General features: G+C 51.0%; 1 protein-coding gene across 3 annotated transcripts in view; it reads right to left on the bottom strand.

Annotated features, from left to right (window-relative positions):
- Positions 1 to 206: 206 nt before the first annotated feature.
- CAMKK2 (calcium/calmodulin-dependent protein kinase kinase 2, beta) overlaps positions 207 to 19433 on the bottom strand; it is a 19760-nt gene continuing 533 nt past the window's right edge. Inside the window, exons 2-18 of one of the 3 annotated variants that reach the window (XM_014962141.1) lie at positions 14959 to 15085; positions 14047 to 14533; positions 13266 to 13313; positions 12798 to 12851; positions 12586 to 12637; positions 11617 to 11750; positions 10769 to 10805; positions 9816 to 9837; positions 9437 to 9525; positions 9009 to 9208; positions 8862 to 8915; positions 8285 to 8358; positions 7669 to 7756; positions 7326 to 7421; positions 6651 to 6779; positions 4383 to 4483; positions 207 to 3603 (exon numbers count right to left, since the gene is read on the bottom strand). In XM_014962141.1, the coding sequence (XP_014817627.1) occupies positions 3531 to 3603; positions 4383 to 4483; positions 6651 to 6779; positions 7326 to 7421; positions 7669 to 7756; positions 8285 to 8358; positions 8862 to 8915; positions 9009 to 9208; positions 9437 to 9525; positions 9816 to 9837; positions 10769 to 10805; positions 11617 to 11750; positions 12586 to 12637; positions 12798 to 12851; positions 13266 to 13313; positions 14047 to 14484 (1689 nt within the window). In that variant the 5' untranslated portion in view covers positions 14485 to 14533; positions 14959 to 15085 and the 3' untranslated portion in view covers positions 207 to 3530. Of the gene's footprint in view, positions 3607 to 4382; positions 4484 to 6650; positions 6780 to 7325; positions 7422 to 7668; positions 7757 to 8284; positions 8359 to 8861; positions 8916 to 9008; positions 9209 to 9436; positions 9526 to 9815; positions 9838 to 10768; positions 10806 to 11616; positions 11751 to 12585; positions 12638 to 12797; positions 12852 to 13265; positions 13314 to 14046; positions 14534 to 14958; positions 15086 to 19433 lie in introns of all 3 variants that reach the window. The other 2 variants (XM_014962126.1, XM_014962132.1) reach the window with 2 other exon arrangements.

Raw genomic sequence — 19433 nt, 5'->3', positions numbered from 1 at the left:
TGTGCAGGTGAATGGCTCAGGTTGGGTTATGCAATGGCTAAAGCCACTCTGGTCTCATCCCAGCCTGAGATCCCTTGTAATGGTAAAGCACCAGAGTTGACTAACAGAGGAAGGTGCTTTCAGACTCCTCTTCCAACAAGCACACTCTCACAGCTTGATAAAGACCAGTCAAACAGGATAATGTTTCCACTTTATCAACTTAACTCTGGATTCAGTTGCATGTCATTTATTTCAACTTGTACAGAGATGCTCGAACAGCTGTGTGGAAAAACACTTAGGTTTTTTTTTTTCTTCTTAGGTAATATAATTTAAAAGTGGTAAATACACAGTATTTAAACTTGATACACCTGATAAAGTTAAATGCATAATAAAGGGGTAGGAATGAAACACAAGCCTCGGTCATTAAACAAACAGTATAAAAATCAGCAATAGTTCAGGACCTTAGAAAAGAAACAGATCAATTGCCTGATAGGTAAGAGGGGACCACCAAGAAAAACTACTCGAGACAAGAGGCCTGGTTTCCCCTTAGCACTTTCCTGTGTGCTTTCAGAGCCAAAAAGGCTTAGTACCCAGCATTAAGCCTACAGTCAGCACTGGGCTTGCTTGAAAGGAAGGGAGTTGGGGAAATCAAGCTACAGCCCAGTTCCAAGGCACAAGCAAAATGTTTACCTCACTATAAGAGAAAAGCTAGCTTTACTACTAAGGAACAGCCGCTAGGGAACTGAGCAAATTTTTATATATATATATATATGTACAGTACAGCTTCTCTAACAGGTCATGCAGTTTGATAGCTCTTCCTCACACAGCCAAGCTTTTATGCTTTCCACAGAACTACTCAACAAGAAAAAAAAGAAAGAAAAACCTACAATTGAGTTTCTTTCAGAAACGTGCATTTGGCTGCAGCCCTACAGGAGCTGGCACTCGGAGACAAGCATCTTGGAGAGCGCCTTAAGGAAGCTCTGAGCTTCTGGATCCTTAGGAACCAAGCCCCTGCTGGCCATAAGACACTGATCTATGGGGATATCTGAGGCCCAGGAACTGTGTGGCTGGGCATGGAGGAACCAGTACAGCTTATTCTGCTTAGAAGCTGTGTTGCACCTGGCCAAGCCTGTTTGGTCAATGTAAACTGTCTCACTAGGCACCCGACACATCACAAACCCCAGATACGCAGCACAGAGCATCTCTACACCTCACCTGGAACAAAACACACCACACACGTTACTACGCAACAGCTATAAATAATCAGATCCCTCTTTTTTTTTTTTTTTTTCTCCCTTTCCTTTTTTTTGGCAGAACAAGTCCATTTACAAGGTTAGAGAGCCCAGCTGCCCACTCACACGCATTTCCACAATGAATAGTCCTGTTTAGGAAAGGGGGAGCAGGCAGCTGCACTGGTGCTGGTACCCAAGTTACCTGTTTGGTGTTTCCTGTAGCTGATGCTGCAGGGCTTTGGCATAGCCTCGGGCTAAAACAGGAGAACAGTGCGTGTCTTATGGCTCCAAACTCTGTAATACTGCTCCTAAACCATGAACCATCATCACTGGCTTCAGAGAGGGGCCAGCAGTGCAATGTTTCGGTAATAAATTGCAATTTAGAGGGAGCATTTCTTCAAGTGATCAGCAGATGTAAGGGACGGTGTGTCTAGGCACCTGCACTCTTGGTAACGCTGCACTGGCTTTAACAAAGACCCATCCTAAGCAGGAATTACCGGGCCAGGTCTGAGTGCAGCAGGACCAAGGACCTCGCCACACTGCTGCTTGCAGTGCCCAAAATCAAGGAAGACAAGGGGACAGTCACTTCCTAAAGGCAGGGCACCCTGACCCAGAGTTAGCAGGCAGAGATCTGACCGTTAACCAAAATACTTGGGTCTCTTAGTGCCTTCTTAGGGCGAAGAATTACACCTTAGGGGTCCCTTACGTGCTTGGGACATTGAAATCCTCCCCCTCTTTCAAGGACACCATTGTTTTAAATCCCTCATTCAAGGTCACACAACCACATCGGACTAAGAAGAGAAGAGGAGAGGTCACACCTTTTCCCTGTCTGTCCCTTGCTCCATCCTAAAAACAACTCTACTTACCGTGACCCCTTTCCTCAAGCAAACCCTGACTCTTCTCCAGCTCACCCACACTCTGCCCTTACCCAGCTTTGTCCGAGCACAGAGAACTTGGGAAAGTGAGTCTGGACACCAGAGTCTCTCCCACCACACAACAGATTATTATTTTTTTACAAGCACCACAAAATAATCAGAGTAATCTGACTGAAGGTGAAAGAGCTCTTCATAAGAAACAACCCATGAATTAGGTATACACTTAATTTACTAACAAGCCTCTGATCCACAGGCATTCACAAATTACTCGTAACGAACTTGCAAAAAATACATAGCATTGGCCCCAAAATCCAGATTAAGAGTTTGGAAAACAAAAGTTTCTTTGAAAATTACTAGCTAATCTAAGTATTTCATTAAGATCTTAAATTCTAAGCGAGCCCTAAATCTATACTTAAAAAATAGCATAAGTTGTATTATTTTTAATTGTAGTAAACCATGTAATGTACATGGAAGTGAAGGATTTTACCCTGAATTTTATATTTAATAATATATCTACCTAGCTCAAGTAAAAGGTATAGAAACAAACTGTAGTTAGTGCTTCCTCTGCTGTTCAAACATTCAGCTAAACGCCACCTTTCACTCCTATGTCTGCAGCAAAAATAGTTCAGACTGAACTTAAGCCCTTAAATACCTTTTCCTTTCATACACTGAATACTGAACTTACCAAGTCCTAGTCACACCAAGACCTTAGGAAAGGCGTTAATTACCTTAGGAGGTAATTAAGCTCACTTTCTGAACGCCCCGAAGATGCTGTTTAATACAACTTGGCTCACAAAGGCAGGCATTCTTTAAAAAGCTGAAAAGGTGGGTTTTTGCTTTGTTCCCATGCAGTTAAAAAGGTGTCGATTAAAAACAAACCAGAACGACGAGAAACAGATGCAACAACATTTCCGGCAGGTCGTGAACTCTCAAAGTGCGCACGTGTAGTTTTTTTTTAACTGTTGTTTTTTGCCACTTGGCAAAAGCTTCGCCCTTCTCTGTGTGCCCACTGACTGCGCGATGGGCAAGCAACACCCCTGGGATGCTGGCCTTGGTCCCTGGAAATTATTTGGCATTAAAACCAGGTAAAAGCAGTTCCAAATGCATTTTTGTTTGACTGCTTTTTTGTTTTGGGTTTGGTTTTTTTTTTTTTTGCAAAGCACTGTTGCTGCTCAACACGATGGCTCACCTCCCTGCTATCAGCCAGCACCTTTCCCAGGAGAAGTCAGCAGTTCCGAGCGATCGGAGATGTTCAATGTTTATGACAAGTAGTCGGATGTCTTATAACATGCTGCTGTGTAAGCTCTACATCCAGCATTATACTGAAATAGCGCCATGTCATGCTGTGTTTGGTGTAGGCTCTGTTATCATCACTCATCCTCAGCTGCACACGTTAGTCACGTGCCCCAGACCAAGCTGCTGAACAGAACCATAAAGTCGATGCTCACGAAAGAAGTTCCTCCTCTCCCACGTCGGGCAAGTCGTTGCATTTCAGGTTATCTTCGCTGCCTTGTTTCCTGCTTTAAGAGAAAATAAAACAGTTGCTGAGCGACTCAGAAAAAAGCAAAGCAGACAATGAGACACCAGCATCTGCCCCTTTCCCACCTTTGGGACCCTGAGTACATGTCATCTCCCCCCAGCTTCCCTGTAACAGGCTGGAAGTGGCATATAAAGATGTTTTTCAGCCCATTGGAGGGGCTGGATATGCCGTATCACAAAAATCATCCCACAAAGTGGTTATGGGTCAGAAAGTGGGTGTGTGAAGGTCCAAGTCACAGAATCACAGAATCTTCTAGGTTGGAAGGGACCTTAAAGATCATCTTGTCCAACCGTCAACCTAACTGACAAAAATAGACACCCACACAACAAACAAGGAGCATCATCACTAAACCATACCTCCCAGCACTTCATCAACCCGTCTTTTGAACACCTGCAGGGATGGTGCCTCAACCACCTCCCTGGGCAGCCCATTCCAATGCCTGATACCCCTTTCAGTGAAAAAATTTTTCCTAATATCCAGCTTGAACCTCCCCTGGCACAACTTGAGGCCATTTCCTCTCGTCCTGTCACCTTGGACGTGAGGAAAGAGACCGGCCCCCACCTCTCTACACCCTCCTTTCAGGGAGTTGTAGAGAGCAATAAGGTCTCCCCTCAGCCTCCTCTTCTCCAGGCTGAGAATGGCCCCACATGAAAGGTATCAAAGCCCAGCTCCTCAAATTCTCCTCCTGTGTTTTGCAGTGATTTCCAGAGCACAAGACAAGCTGCAAATCTCCTTCCGGGCCACGATGACACTTACGGCAGCAGGTTCCCAGGGGCAGACAACGACCGCTCCTCTCTCCTGCTCCCCTCGAACGGGTTCCCAAAGGATCGCTTCCGGATCATCGTTTTAACCAAGATCTGCAAGACCAGATTGGAGCTCATGAGGGGTGCTACTGCTTTCCTTTCATTCAAGAGCAACAGGAACACCCAACTCTCGTGCCCAGGTAATTAAGAAAACTAGTGTCAAAGTTCTCTTTTTTTTTTCAAAAAAAAAAAAAGAACCACCCAGAAGGAAGCATGTATGCAAGTCTCCAGCTGCTAAATAAAGGAACTGTGTCCTTGTCCGAAACCCACAGTGCAACAACCCAGCACGCAGACGAGCCAGACGAGGTGTGAGAGGCTGGAAAGGAGAGCAAAGTCTGGGAAAATTTTCTCCCCCTAGGTGTAGGTTTTACTGATTACTGCATCTGGTACCTGCAAATTCCCAGTTCCCTGAGATTACCTGGCAGAAGAATTAATTAGAAAAGGAAAGGGGAAGGAAGGAACCAGCACAATTTTGCCTTCATGTTTACCAAAACCAAGCAGAAAAACTGGCCGTCTGTCTAGTTTTGGCTGAAAAGCACAAAGTTACCCTGTGTTAGGTGTAGGTTTTACTGATTACTGCATCTGGTACCTGCAAATTCCCAGTTCCCTGAGATTACCTGGCAGAAGAATTAATTAGAAAAGGAAAGGGGAAGGGGAAGGAAGGAACCAGCACAATTTTGCCTTAATGTTTACCAAAACCAAGCAGAAAAACTGGCTGTCTGTCTAGTTTTGGCTGAAAAACACAAAGTTACCCAGCGCTGGCTGCAATCAGAGCCTGCTGAGAACAGAGTGGGCGTCAGGGTTCTACCCAGGCATCCCCCAAATTATTTTGCTGGTGGGAGCCGAGAACAATGTGAGCAGCACCAGACCCTTGCCTTGGCGTGTGCATCCTGCTCGGGGAGCACCTGGATTCATTTGGGATTGCCTCTTGTCCCTCTGTGCCCTATTTATCTGCTCACCACACTGCACCGAGGGCCCCTACACGCCTGAAAGGCACACGCCAGCAGGGTCCCGTGGGGGAAAGAATTTTACATGAGAGTCAAAGCCACATGAATCTTGTACTGGAGCGTTATCTCCTGCAGTTGGATGCGCAAAGATCAGGCACCGGAGGGCAATTTTGAATAACAAATGCAAATGGGAAAATACAAGGTCTGCCTGGAGGCGGTGTGTTATTCAAGAGGCAGGAGTTGCAGTAAAACCTCATTTGCCCGGAGCTGTGCTAAACACACCTGGATTTTCAACAGGGCTGGGAACACTGAGCCACCCTCCCTGCACCACAGCGAGTCACCTCCAAACACGAGGAAGGGGGGAAACCCCCTCATCAATGGTGATTTCCCTAGAACAAGATCTGTTTTTTCACCTTGAGCAGCACAAGGCACATTTGCGTATTAACGTATCTGCAGCTGAAAAGACTTCTGCAGGGTATGGAAGCAGGAGAGAGCTCCAGAAATGGAACCAGACGTGGGCACAGCCACAAGATGGAAAAGGGGCTTCAAAGGGAGACCTGTACTTCAAAAAAATCACAGCCTGGGTGTCTACAGGAGATAACACCACGCCAGGGAAGTGCAAATGGTTGCTCGCTGTTTCTCTTAGCACAGGGGCTAGCGGGCACCCAAAGCAATCATTAGGTTCAAAACCCAAAAGGATTTCACTTTCCACACAGGGCAGGGTTACGCTGTGGTTCTCACCACCTCAGTGGGTTGCAGAGAATAAAAATATGAGCTTGAAAAGAGATGAGATGAATTCCCCAAGAATAGCTCCAGGCGGGGGCTGGCGCACGCCGTGGCCCAGATAAAATCTCCATCCTGGGAAGATCCCACAGTCCCTACGGCCAGACGGGCAAAGCAGGACAGGAGCTCCTTGTGCCCGGCCAAAACACTCACTCCTGGCCATGGGCAGGTCCTGGACCAGATGCTCTTTTGCCCTGAGCAAATACAGCAATATTTAGGCAGCCAGCTCCAGCGTGGAGACTGGCAACCCGCTGACAATTCCCTTTGGGACCGCTCTGAAATACTCCCCCACACTGCGGGGTACGGCCGCCTCCAGCGAGATGCTGAGACTCCGTCTTGAAGCACTTGTTTCTGAGCGAGGGAAGCTCTTTGCTCTAATCCTGCCCAAAGCTTTTGCCCTTCAGCATCAACCTCTGGCTGCCTGGGACCACCCCAGGAGGCAGCACGGACCCCGGTGTGTGCCCAGAGACCATCACCTCCCCCGTACTCACCACGGTGGCCAGGCTGGGGATGTGCTTGACCGAATTCTCCACCTCCTCCTCCGTCACCTCGACGAGGGTGCAGTTCTCATCCTCCGTGGGCAGCAGCTCCGCTCCGTTCTTGGTGACCCAAGGGTGCAACTTCAATGAATAACACAGCCTGTCAGGAATGATTTCCTCTTTTTCGTAACTCAAACACCACCAGCCTGGCAAACGCATCTCCTCACCCAAGCTATGGCCCCTACGTGCTCCTGAGATACCAGGGAGGAGGGGAGAGATGTGCATCTCACCAGCTCATCCTGGTGCCACTGGGAACAGCTCAGCTTGGAGCAGAAAATGCCATGGTGTGGCTCATCCAGAGCCAACGCTGGCCCCATCTACCCAACCGAGAAATATCCTTGGTGACCTACAGCACTGGGCATTTCAGCAGGTTTTAGGAAAAAAGACCTACTTTCATTCTCATCTTATGGATGACAGAGCACCAAGAGGCAGGAGCGATTTATTCCAGACCATACGTATGAGCAGTAGTGATGGGGAGACCCACCGAGCTCTAGTCTTGGACCTGAATTAATCCACGACAGAAGGCAGAAACCCCTCTTTCTCCTTGCCCACACACCTGGCATCCTGGGCGGCTGCAGGAGGAGCATAAAACAGTCCAGCAATTCCCCCGCAATCCTTTCCCCCTACCTTAGTCTCCATTTTCTCAGCTTCTCGCCCCTTCCAGGCTCCTGCAGGGGCAGAGGACCAGAAATCTCCTGCGAAAGGCTGTTGCCCAGTACTTTCCTGGTAGCAGAGGAAATACTGTACTCAGGGGATTTCCTTTTGCCTGTCACTTCTGTAGGTACCAAAGGTCCCAAAGCTGAGTAGGTCCCGGAGCAGGGGAAGGAGCTAGGACTTACCTACCCAGGGGCCCTGGGCACAGAGGGAGGACCTAGCCTGGCACGATCAAACTGACTCCCAAAAAAAATCCAAGCAAGGAGAACCCAACAGAAGTGAAGCCACAGCCACCACCAGGGAGCTGGGTCAGTACCTTGATTTCTGGGACCGAAATCCTAGATTCGGGATTTTTATCCAGCATCCGTGTAATCAAATCCTTCAAGAAGTCTGTAACTTCTGGCCTGGGGAAAGGAGAGGGGAGATGAGATGGGGAAGGGGGTGGATGCTGCCTCCCTTCTTCACCCCAGAGCCAGCTGTCAAGCTGTCCAGCTCCCTTCTTCACCCCAGAGCCAGCTGTCAAGGGCCTTCCCAGACAAACTGGGGCTGGACCCCAGCCCTGGCAGGGATGCAGCTCTGGGTACTCGTGCACTCAGGTGCCAGACAGCCCTTCCTTCCCAAATACCCCCGGAGAAGCAAAATATCCCCTTTTTGGGCAATCTGAACTGTGATCCCAGGCATATGGGGCTGGAAGAGCCTGACACCAACTCCAACCAAGCTAAAACCCAACAGGCAGCAACTGCAGAGGTTAATCTGTTCCCTCCCTTCAGTCACTCCTTCTTCATCAACTGCAAATCAAGAGATGTTGCCTTCACATTTAACACAAAGGAAGTTTTCCAGGGCCGAGGGCCAGGCCCACCCAGGCAGCACCTGAGAAATGGCTCAGAAGAGCTTTAAAATAAGGGCAAAGGGTTGGGGGTTTGGGTACTTACTGGTCTGGGAACTCCAACGTTTGGGTCTTGATTTTATTGTGTAAACTCAGGATCCTTTCATCCATAAAAGGGCACTACCACAAAGGAAAAAAAAAAAAAAAAACCAATGAGAAAAGCAATGACCTCCTTCAAGAAGCAGCAGTGGGGCAGCCAGTTGAGCATCGGGATCTTGTAGGGTTTGATGGAGAGCTAGGAGTCAGTTCTAGGGAAATACCGGAAAGTTTCCTATTATATCAATGTCTTCTTTTAAACACACACACACAAAAAAGTTTCCTATTATATCAATGTCTTCTTTTAAATGCAAAAAAAACCCCAACATTTTATTAAAAATGACCACATTACTACAACAGATCCTTTCCTAAAAAATCTGGCCAGGCACAGATGTTTTTCCCCAGGGAAAAAAAGAAACACGGGCCTTTTTTCTGCACCCATCCCATGGACAGGCAGAGGTTTCCCATTTCCACCCACACATCCCCATCTCTCCTTGGCAATTCCCCAAGGCTCGAACAGGAGTTCAGGCTGTATCCAGCACATGGGAGGCAGATATCAAACCCCCCCTGTCCACCAAGCTCATTACCTGCCCAAACACAAAGCAGTACAGCGTGATCCCCATGGCCCAGACATCCAAAGCCTGTGGAGAGGAGAAAGCATGGTTAGATCTGCAGCAGACAGTGTGTGCAAGGAAGATTAGTCCAAAAACTCTCAAATCGCTATTATAAAATACCTTTCCAGAGAAGATTTTTCTGGTTTCTGAGAGCGTCTCTGGTGCCATGAAGGCGGGGGTGCCCACTGTGTTGGTTAAGAGGGCATCAGCTCCCTTGAACTCGTTGCTTACTCCAAAATCAGCGATTTTGACGTGTCCGTCTTCCCCCACGAGGAGGTTGGAAGGTTTAATATCCCGATGGATTATCTTTTGATAGTGCACTGCAGCCAAAGGAAAAACCAAGCAATTCAGCAGCAGGAAAAGAGCCACGAAGCCCCCATGCAGCTCTAAGCCTTCTGCTAACCACCACCAGCCCCAGCTTCAAAAGCCCTGTGCGGTAGCAGGGGCAATGGAAATGGCACTGTACACCAGCAGTGTACAACTCCAGGCCCAGGTGTTTAAAAAAAAATAAAAATAAGAAATCCTTTCCTTTTTTCACAGACACTCACAGTATTCAATGCCCTTGATCAGATCCTGGAAGTAGAACCGAGCCTGGTCCTCACTGAGAGGTTTCAGGGTTGGGATTTCCATCACGGGCCTGTGAAGGTAACAGAGAACAGAGGTTGTTCCACATCCAGAACATCCAACCCAGTGTCCAAACAGGTCCCAGAGTCTTTGCTGCCAGCCAGTGACAGCACATGGCCCAAAGTGGAGGCGCACATGGGGGTGTACAGAACTGTAACTGGGTTGGGGAGATGCTACTACCCAAACCCATTGGGGACCCACCATGAACCTCCCCATCGCCTCTGCATCCCACACCCACCTCAGCTGGCAAACCCGTGTCACATTCATGCTTTGGTAGGTTTAAATCTGGAATTCAATACTCACCCTTGCTTCACCAGTTCAAACACTGAAACACAAAAGAGAAGGTGATTACTGATCACTTACACGTTGGAGCTCCTGCAAGCACAGTCCCAGCACAAAACCAACTATTTTGATGACAAAAGTTATGAAAACAATATCTTTTTTTTAAAAAAAAGAGGTACCATCTCATGGAAGACATGGTGTTTTGCACGCTTCTGTCTTCAATTAAGATGCTGCCAACTACGACAAAAGTTATGAAAACAATATCTTTTTTTAAAAAAAATAAGAGGTGCTATCTCATGGAAGACACGCTGTTTTGCACACTTCTGTCTTCAATTAAGAAGATGCTGCCAGCTAACTTCTTAATGCTGCAGCTTCAGCATCATGAAACAGCCTCCACACAGCACCCTGAAACCCCCAGTTTGCCTGCAAGTCCATGCTGTGAGCAAAGCTCTGCACTTGGCCATGAAGGCATCACACGCCCCTCTGCTAGTACAGGCTGAACATAAATGATGGAAAAGAAATGCCTCCTCCAAAAACATGTGTATTTACACCGAGCAAACCCCTGCAGTCTGCAAGACAGGTTGGGAAGGAGCTCATTTGTCCAGTGCATAATTAACCCGTGCCTTGTTCTCGAAGCCAAAAAAATAAAGCTGCTTTCTAGCAGCCCAGCTTCAAGGCTGAGAACATAAATGCTGGTACCTCTCATGGCAAAGCACATCCTGATGTCAAATTAAAGCCTATTAAGTGCTATAAAGCACTCCTGTCTCCTTTCTGAACCCAGACTGGATCCCATTTGCTCCAAAAATTAGAGGGGATTTGCTCCTCCAGCACATCCAGGCCTATACCCGCACTGGAGGAGGGACCCAACCCCACACACAGCCATCCAAAATGTGGGGTAACCCGGTAACCCTTTGCCCTGGCAAACCCCCATCCCACTGACACCCCATGAGCAACACAGGGCAGTGGGCACTTACCCATGTAGAGGTGGTCCTCACTGGGGTCATCCAGGACCTGCCGAAAGAAGCGGAAAGGAAATTAAACAGCACCAAAAAACTTTGCGAATTAAACACTGTGATTTTTTTACTTAGCAGCCACCTCAATTCTGCACTATCTGCACCATTAGCGTGGTCTACTAATCTCCCACCTTCTACCCAAGAGTGGGAAAAGAAAAAAAAGAAAAAAAGGGACAGAGATATAGCTGTACTTCAAGGAAGTAAATATTTAAAACACACAGGAAGCATCATCTGACTCATAAGCCAAATAAACTCCAGCCTGCACATCCTTAACTTAACGTTTAATATGGTCAGTGGGTGGAGGGTAGGAGGACAGCACCACAGAACCAGCAGAACCATCAGTTTCTCCCCAAAACCCATATAAGCACTTGTTTCTCCATGGAAGCAACATTTCCCTTTTCAGGCAGGGAAGAAAAAAAAATCCTCTTTTGAGAGGAGGACAATAAAAGCCCTTTTAAGCCAGGGAAAACATGAGTCTGCCATAATCAGGACCTGCCATGGCCATCCCACCCCCTCTGTGGTTGCTCCCTTCCACCCAAGCACATGTGTAGCCCCATCCCTGCAGCATCCAGGCTCCTCCCACAAAAAAAATCCTCTTTTGAGAGGAGGACAATAAAAGCCCTTTTAAGCCAGGGAAAACATGAGTCTGCCATAATCAGGACCTGCCATGGCCATCCCACCCCCTCTGTGGTTGCTCCCTTCCACCCAAGCACATGTGTAGCCCCATCCCTGCAGCATCCAGGCTCCTCCCACGCTCAGGGTGGGTTTTGGGAAGGGGCAGCCATGGCCCACGGCCAGCTGGCACTCACCTCCACCAGCTTCACCACATTAGGGTGGTCCAGCTTCTTCAGGATGGCAATCTCCTGGTAGACCTGCTCGATGGGCCCTCTGGGCTGCAGACAGCCCTCGGAGGCAGCCTTGGCCCCGCGGGGCGGTGGGCGGCCTATGGGAAAAGCAAAGACAAGGTGTCTGGTCAGGGAACGAGCCCTCAGGGTCCCCAAAGCATAGAATCATAGAATAGTTTGGGTGGGAAGGGATCTTTAAAGGTCATCTAGTCCAGCACCTCTGCAATGAGCAGGGACATCTTCAACTAGATCAGGTTGCTCAGTGCCCCATCCAACCTGACCTGGAATGTTTCCAGGGATGGAGCATCCACCACCTCTGTGGGTGGTAAACCTGGGCCAGTGTTTCTCCACTCTCATCGTAAAAAAATTCTCATTTATACCTAGTGTAAATCTTTATTCTTTTAGTTTAAAGCCATTACCCCTTGTCCTATCACAACAGGCCCTGCTAAAAAGTCTGTCGCTGTTTTTCTTATAAGCCACCTTTAAGTACTGAACAACTGCAATAAGGTCTCCCTGGAGCCCTTTCTTCTCCAGGCTGAACACCAAGTCTCTCAGCCTATCCTCATAGCAGAGGTGCTCCAGCCCTCTCACCATTTTTGTGGCCTCCCCTGGACCTGTTCCGACAGGTCCATGTCCTTCCTAAGCTGAAGGCCCCAGAGCTGGATGCAGAACTCCAGACTCTGGGGTCTCACCAGAGCAGAGTAGAGGGGCAGAATCCCCTCCCTCAACCTGCTGGCCACGCTGCTTTTGATGCAACCGAGGATACAGTTGGCCTTCTGGATGGCAAGCTCACATTGCTGGTTCATGTCCAGCTTTTCATCCACCAGTACCCACAGGTGCTTCTCAGCAGGGCTGCTCTCCATCCTGTCACCCCCCAGACCGTATTGATACCAGGTGTATAACCCCTCACCCTAAACCTTTTGTGCCACTTACGGGGGAAGCCCGCCTGTCTCATCAGCTTCTTTTTGGAAAGAACCTTCATTGCCTGCAAGAGCAGAAAAAAACCCGTAGGATTTAGAGCAAATTAAGGATAAACTGGGGCTGGCAGGATGGGGTCAGCACAGAGGCAGGCAGGGAGTCAGGGGAGGGGATCCATCCCCATCCCACCTGCCCTGCTGTGGGCTCCGGGACCACATACTACTCACATAGTAGGTGTTGTCATCCTCGTTGTAGGCCAGCTTCACCACCCCGTAGGAGCCCTAGAGAGAGGCACAGCAATGGGGGGGGCAAGTTAGGGACAGTTCCAAAAACCCCCACAGCACCACACTTGTCTCCAGGCTGTTCTGCAGACCCGGCCCCACTGGGATCATGGGCAATGCTGGGAGTAGCAGGGTGTACGTTCTGGCACCACATCACCAGCAAAGAAAAGGTTCAAATTCCATTCAAATTCCAAATCCTCCATTTTGTTGGAGGGAAGGGGGAATGGGGAAAATTAATAATAATTATAAAAATATATACTGTTCAATTGGCACCACTCGGAAGAGATCGGTGTCACAGCAAGGAGCTGGTTGAGTGGTGGAAATTGCATCTCACTGGCTTGATAGCAAAAGCGAGCCCAGCACCCTCCCACCCCAAATCCCTCCATCCCACCCCAAACCTGGCCAAACACTCACCTTCCCGATCTCATCCTTCAGCTTGTACTGGTTGAGCTGCACGCAGTCCTGTGGGGAGAGAGATGGGGGTCTGACACGAGCCACAAAACCGCTCGTGTTTACTCTGCTCTTAAATCTCCAGCAAAAACTTTCCTTGTGAACTCTCCCCCTGCCCTGCTCTGCCCGGGCAGCTTTGATTCTTGAGCCATAAACGCCAGCCGCCCAGCCACGCGTCACTGTGTTTATAGACAGCTAATTGCAAATGTTAACGGCCGGGCAGGCAATATTGTCTGCTCACACAGAACGAGGGTGCACGACGGGCGGGTGGCAGTGGGGATCAGCAGCTGGGAAAGCCCCAGGGGGACCCAGCACCCAGTATTTTTGTTTCTTATGAGCAAAGTAGCCGCTTGCTGCCTGTTTTCCCTCAGTGCTGGCAGGCTGGGGGCAGGAAGGGCCCTTTTCTCTTTAAATCTCAGTGGGTCTCTCTTTTTTTTTTAAATATTTTTAAGGGGGAGAAAAAAAAAATGGTGTCACACTGCTGCTTCCCCCCAAAACACAGCTGTGAGAGCTGGCGGCATCTACAAAAGGCATAAAATGTGGTGGGCCACTGGGTCCCACCTCCCCGAGGGCTGTCCCCACAGACAAAGATGGACCAGGACATCCCACCACCTCCTGCCATGTATCTGTGGATATGCCATGGGGTTTTATCCCAAAAAAACAAGCAAAAAGCAGTGCCATGGTGGGGGAAAACTAGGTGAAATGGGGCAGGAGAACCGTGGGAGTAGCAACGACTCCCCCTCACCTGCAGTCCCGTGATGGACACACGGTTGGACTCCACTGTTGGCCGCCGTGGCAGCCGTGGGGAGGAGTGTGGGGATGTCACTGGAGAGTAAGGGAGGGATGGGTAGATGAAGCGTTCGTTGGCGCCGTCGCCATTGCCAGGAGAGCGGGCAGGCTGCGACCGCTCCTGCAGGGAGAGCTTTCGGCCGGAGAGGTGCAGCTTCGCCCTGGGCTCCCGGCCGTCCCCAAAACCCTCGCTGCCGGACACATTCATCTCTTCCTCCTCGCTCATGGTCCCCGTCGCATCGTACTCAGTCACCACGATGAGCGAGGCCATGCCGGGGCGGTGGGGGCTCAGCGGCGGGGGGTCCCGTGGTGCCCCGGGTGCTCGGTGGCCACGGCCTCCGTCACGGCAGAGGGGCCACGGGGTGGGCGAGCTGCCGGGGACGCATGATGGCATGGTGTGACCAACGGCCTCATCCCGGCCACGCTGCGACGGGGAAGCGTGCCTGCAAACACAGGGAGGCTCAGCTGGGATCCCCCAGAAAGCGGAATTTCCTCCTGCCGGTCGTTAATCTACAGATTAATTTGTTCATCCCAGAGGGGATGGGAAAGCCAAGGGCAGCGGTGCAGGATGGCACTGGGGCCGTGCACCCACCCCATCATAGGGCAGAGCCCAGGAAGGGCCAGCCTCAACTCCCAAGCTGCTCCTTCCACCCCCTTTATCAAAACACCTCCAGGAATATCAACCCCATCTCCGCTACAGAAATACCCCAAAAGAGGTGTTTTTGGGTACAGGATCAGACCCTGCACTATGCTGACATAAATATCGCTCGGTTCCTTGCTCTACTGCTCAGTCGCGCAGTTGGAGAGGGCACATCTCTGCCAAACACCCCCCAAATGAAGCAGTTCAGGGGCACAGGGACCGACTTACCAAGCGTGGGGTGCAGGATCAGCCCCCCCAGCTCACTGCCTCCTCCCACAGCCCGTCATTGCCAGCGATTTCTCCTCTTCGCCCCAGGTTCCCTATGGCCTTCTGTGCAAAAATTACTTTCCTGAACCTTGGCATAAATGAGAAAACAGTTCTGTTAGCAACAAAGATGTAAAAATATGTAGAGATATATATATATATAATTAAATAATAATTTTAAAAGGGGAGAAAATGATGTAATCCACACATTCTGGGTGCCCTGCAGCAGTCGGGGCAGTTCAATGGTTGGTTGTAAACCATCGCTCTTCCCTGCCACGACACCGATGCTGCTTTTAATTTCTAGGTTAATGAGCTGCTGCAGAAGCAAGCAAAAAAAAAAAAAAATCCTGAAACAAACAGCCCAGAAGCAGGAACAAGGTTTGAGGCGGTTTTCTGCCTGGTTCCCACACCTCGACGAGGCGGCCGGTTAAAATTAGCTCCACTCATCTCCATTGAAGTTTCCGTGCTGCACCCACAGCCCAACCGCTCTGAATCAGCCCAGCAGAAATTACGGGTCAAGTACAGAAATCAAATCCTCTCCCCCTTTTTCCTCGAGGCTTCACAATGGCCTAATTGCTGTTTTCAACACAAATCTATAAACCGGAGCTTTTTTTTTTTTTGTGCTGGAGCGGGATCAGCCCGGAGCTAAAGCTGACCCTGCACCGCTCGCTGCTTCCAGGCGCAGGGAAGCGCAGGGGATGCGAGGGCTATAAATAAGCCAACGAACAGCAACAAGGACAAACTATTTCAGAAACGCCGTGTTTCATGGGGCTGAATCTGCTCCTGACTGGGGCTTTGCTGGGCAAGAGAGCCAGGAGCCATCGGCCAGGGTTCCACGTCTCGGGCATCACGGCTGTGAAACTTACCCCCCCTCCCTCCAGTCCTGCTGGCAGCCACAGGCAGCGTGTCTTAATGCACTCCCAAAATGGATTCAAATAAACCTCCCCGATTAGTCCTGAAGCTGCGGGGATGCATCTCGAGGCTGGTTGCCATTTGCCCGCCTTGCTTTGGGCACCCCGCCAGCGGGCACATATAAATAGCCGTTCCCCCCCGAAGCCGGAGCCCATCCCGAACGCTGTGCCCTCTCCCCTCACCGTGCACCGCGGCCGCACCAAAAAAGGCAGCTCATCGGGGTGGCCCCGGCATGAAACCACCCCAGGAACGTCGCCGGCCACGGCACCGGCCCCCGGCGGTGGCACAGCAGAGCTGGGCATCCCGTCCTGCCCCAAGAGCATCTCCTGCATCTGAATTGCCAAAGGTTCGTGCTAAACTTTGCCGGGCTAGAGCAAAATCCAGTGATGAAGTTTCCACCACACTTGAGAGAAGAGCATGCCCTGGCCGGCGGGAGTTAATTGGCTTGACCAGGATAAACATATCAAAGCTGATTAATTGGAGCAGGCTTCCCCCAGGCTCCGTAAACAGGCTAAAAGTCATCCAAGCACCATCGTAACATCAGCGAGGGTGGAAAATCAGAGGGTTTTTTTCCCTTTGCGTGTGTGCAAAGGGGCTGAGCACGGGGTTTTTGCAGAAACTGCCCTGTGAGATGATACCTTCCCCCAAAGAAACCCAAAAGTGGGATCCTGAACACAAGCCCACAGGACATGGGATAACCACTAACGATAACGCAGTTGGTTCTCCTGAATAAGGACACGAGGAGGCTGAGAACAGTCCTATTCCCAGCCAAACGGAAAACCAAAGGAGCTGGAATGGGGGGAATAAACCCAAAAAGGGGAAATACAGCCCGGGGACTCTGGCTTCAGCAACCCACCCGGATCCTCGCCCAGGGAAAAGCAGCACATTCTGGTATAAACTCAAGCAGATCCTTATGTAAAAGGGAGCAGCACATGCCCACAAAATCCTCAGGAAATGTAACAGCCTGGTGTATAGGAATGATTTATCGGCACGGCTTTTGGCTGCAATCCATATATAACCCATAGCGGCTGCGGCAGGATTATCGAAGCAATCAGTCTCACATCTAATTCAGCAAGGAGAGGGATATTAAAATGAAAAGAGGTCTGTGAAACCCTGGCAGCGGCTCTCCCTCTCGCTCAGCATCCACGTGGCTTCAGCGGAAACAAATGGGAGTGAAATCGGCCCCCGCGAGGGGGAAGTGATTTTTACAGCCCCCTCCCGCCGCCCCAGCTCTGCTGTGAGTGTGTGGGCCCTGCCTGGTCCCTCCGCCTCCGGGTGGGAACATGCCAACTGATTCTGGGGGCGCAGAGGATGACACCTGGGAGCCAGCACAGATTTAAATCTCAGCGTACGGATGCATTGGCCCATCCTTCCTTCCCTGGAGCTGCTTCTCTACCCAGGCGCAGGGCAGGCGATGGGATGGTGTCCCCAGATCCCACCAGCTGCCACGCGTTTGCCCTTCCCCCAACAGGCTTCCCTCCAGCAAGGCCAGACTCTGTGTCACGGTCAGACCCTCCCAAGGGAGTAAGACTTGGTGGCAGCTACAGCCACAACACCTGCACCCGTCCTTCCATGGGGACCAGCTCATGCACTGCAAAAAAAAAAAAGCTGTTCATAACAAAATTGAACACAAAACACCTAAACCAAGGCTGACTTTACTCGCAGAGGGTCCTCCCCCTGCTACACCGAAGGTCTGCAGTTAAAAGTTAACTGGGGGCAGTGTGCGGGGCAGTTATCGGCCCTCGCTGGGCAGAGTCCAGTGGCTATTTTGTTTTCCCTGGTCACTGTCAGCGGTGGAAGTGCTGGTGCCAAGAGCAGTGTCATCTGCAGCAACGGGGGCATCGATCACAGTTTCCCTTCCTACAGGCGAGCGCAGACCTTGCCAGAAATATATTAGTCACTGTAGTATACAAAGACCATATGCATCCCCGCCTGACTTTTAATGGGAAAAAAATCTCTCAGCAGCTTCTCTAGAAGTCCGAGGACACCCAAAATAATGAGATACTGGAAACAGTCCCAATCCAGTCCCCGTCTACGCTCGGTCCCTGTGCCCAAGCAAAGCTTTTCATTGCCCCCAGGGTGAACGGAAGAGCCTTCTGCACTGCTTGGCCCATCCAATACAGGGTGGAAAAAAATGGGGGAAAAATGCAAAGCCAGGCTGGTAGCATTGTAATGGCACCAAACCCAGCGGCAGGTTTCTATAGGAGTCAAAAAAAATATCTTTACCAAGATTTTTTATAATCTTGATGATACAGCCTGATACTGCTTAAGCAATATATAATGAGCATTCCAAAAAAAAAAAAAAGAGTGTAAGCTCCAGAGATGGTGTTGAGCACAGGCCGGGATGAGCTCAGGGCATCACCATCACCTTTGCCCAGCGCTGCCAAGTGGCTCCCAACTCTCCTGGAAACAACAGCTCCAGCCCACGATGGCCAAGAGAGAGGAAACGAGAGCAGCCCTGCACTTTGTGAACACCACTTAAGAGACATTAGGGCTGAGCTGAAAGCGAAGCCTCCTCCAAATTACCACCCCAAACCTGATAACAACCGCCTTCCCTGGAACGGCGCTGGTCGATCAGACACCCCTCAGGTTTTGTTGGGCATTTTTCCCAAACCAAAGTGCTCATGGAGAGGGGCCAGGAGAGGGAAAGGGGCTCCTTCCCCCAGGAGAGGGCCTGTCTCTCTGGTTGGGGGCCACGAAGGCAGCTCCAGCACCCACAGTCACCACACATCCTGTCCCCAGCACGGTCCCCTTGGCCCCGAAGGGTCTGGTCCTGTCTCCAGGGACTATTTCTGCTCCTGCAGCATCACACAGCCCCACGGTCAGCCCACACAGCTCCACCACACCAGCTTCCTGTGGTCACCCCACCGCTACTTTTGGTCTTTAAACCTCCCTGCTCCTGCTGCTCTGTGCCTGCACGTGGCCGCAGGGCTGTCTCCCACCTCCAAACCGCGCTCAGTCACTCGCACCAACCCAACCTGTGGCTTCTCCCGGGACCTGCCCCCCTGCATACAACCCCTCCATCCCCTCCATCGTCTCCTGGTCCTCACTTGACCTTAAAAATCCCCTCCTTTCCCCTCACCCCACGGCCTAACCCTCCCCTGTCCCCCTGCTCCCAAACCTCACCTCCCTGAGCGGGAGCCCCACGGGGACGCCCGGTGCGGTGGGGACGGCCACCACCCGGTCACATCCCCGAGCCTGGGGCGCTGCCAGCCCGCGGGGTACCACCGGGGGTGGGGGGGGCCCCGAAGGCGAGCGGGATGCCTACCGGGCCCGGGCGGCCACGGCGCGGCTCCTCCAAACCGGGATGGGGAAATGACAGCGCCCACCCCTCACCGCCCAAACACCCGCACAGGCCGGGCTGCGAGCCCCGCTGGAAAGCCCCGGTTTGGAGGAGATACCGGCTTCTGCTCGGAGGGCATCCCCGGCCCCGGCCGCCCACGCCCGCCGCCTCCGCCGGTCCCTCCCGGGCGCGGCTTTGTCTCCGCAGCCGCCGGCGCATCCCCCCGCCCGGCCTCCCCGCCCGG

The sequence above is a fragment of the Calidris pugnax genome, unplaced genomic scaffold, assembly GCF_001431845.1.
Source record: "Calidris pugnax isolate Ruff unplaced genomic scaffold, ASM143184v1 scaffold32, whole genome shotgun sequence".
Taxonomy (NCBI): domain Eukaryota; kingdom Metazoa; phylum Chordata; class Aves; order Charadriiformes; family Scolopacidae; genus Calidris; species Calidris pugnax.
The sequence above is the reverse complement of the archived record's forward strand: the minus strand, read 5'-3'. Positions and strand labels throughout refer to the sequence as shown.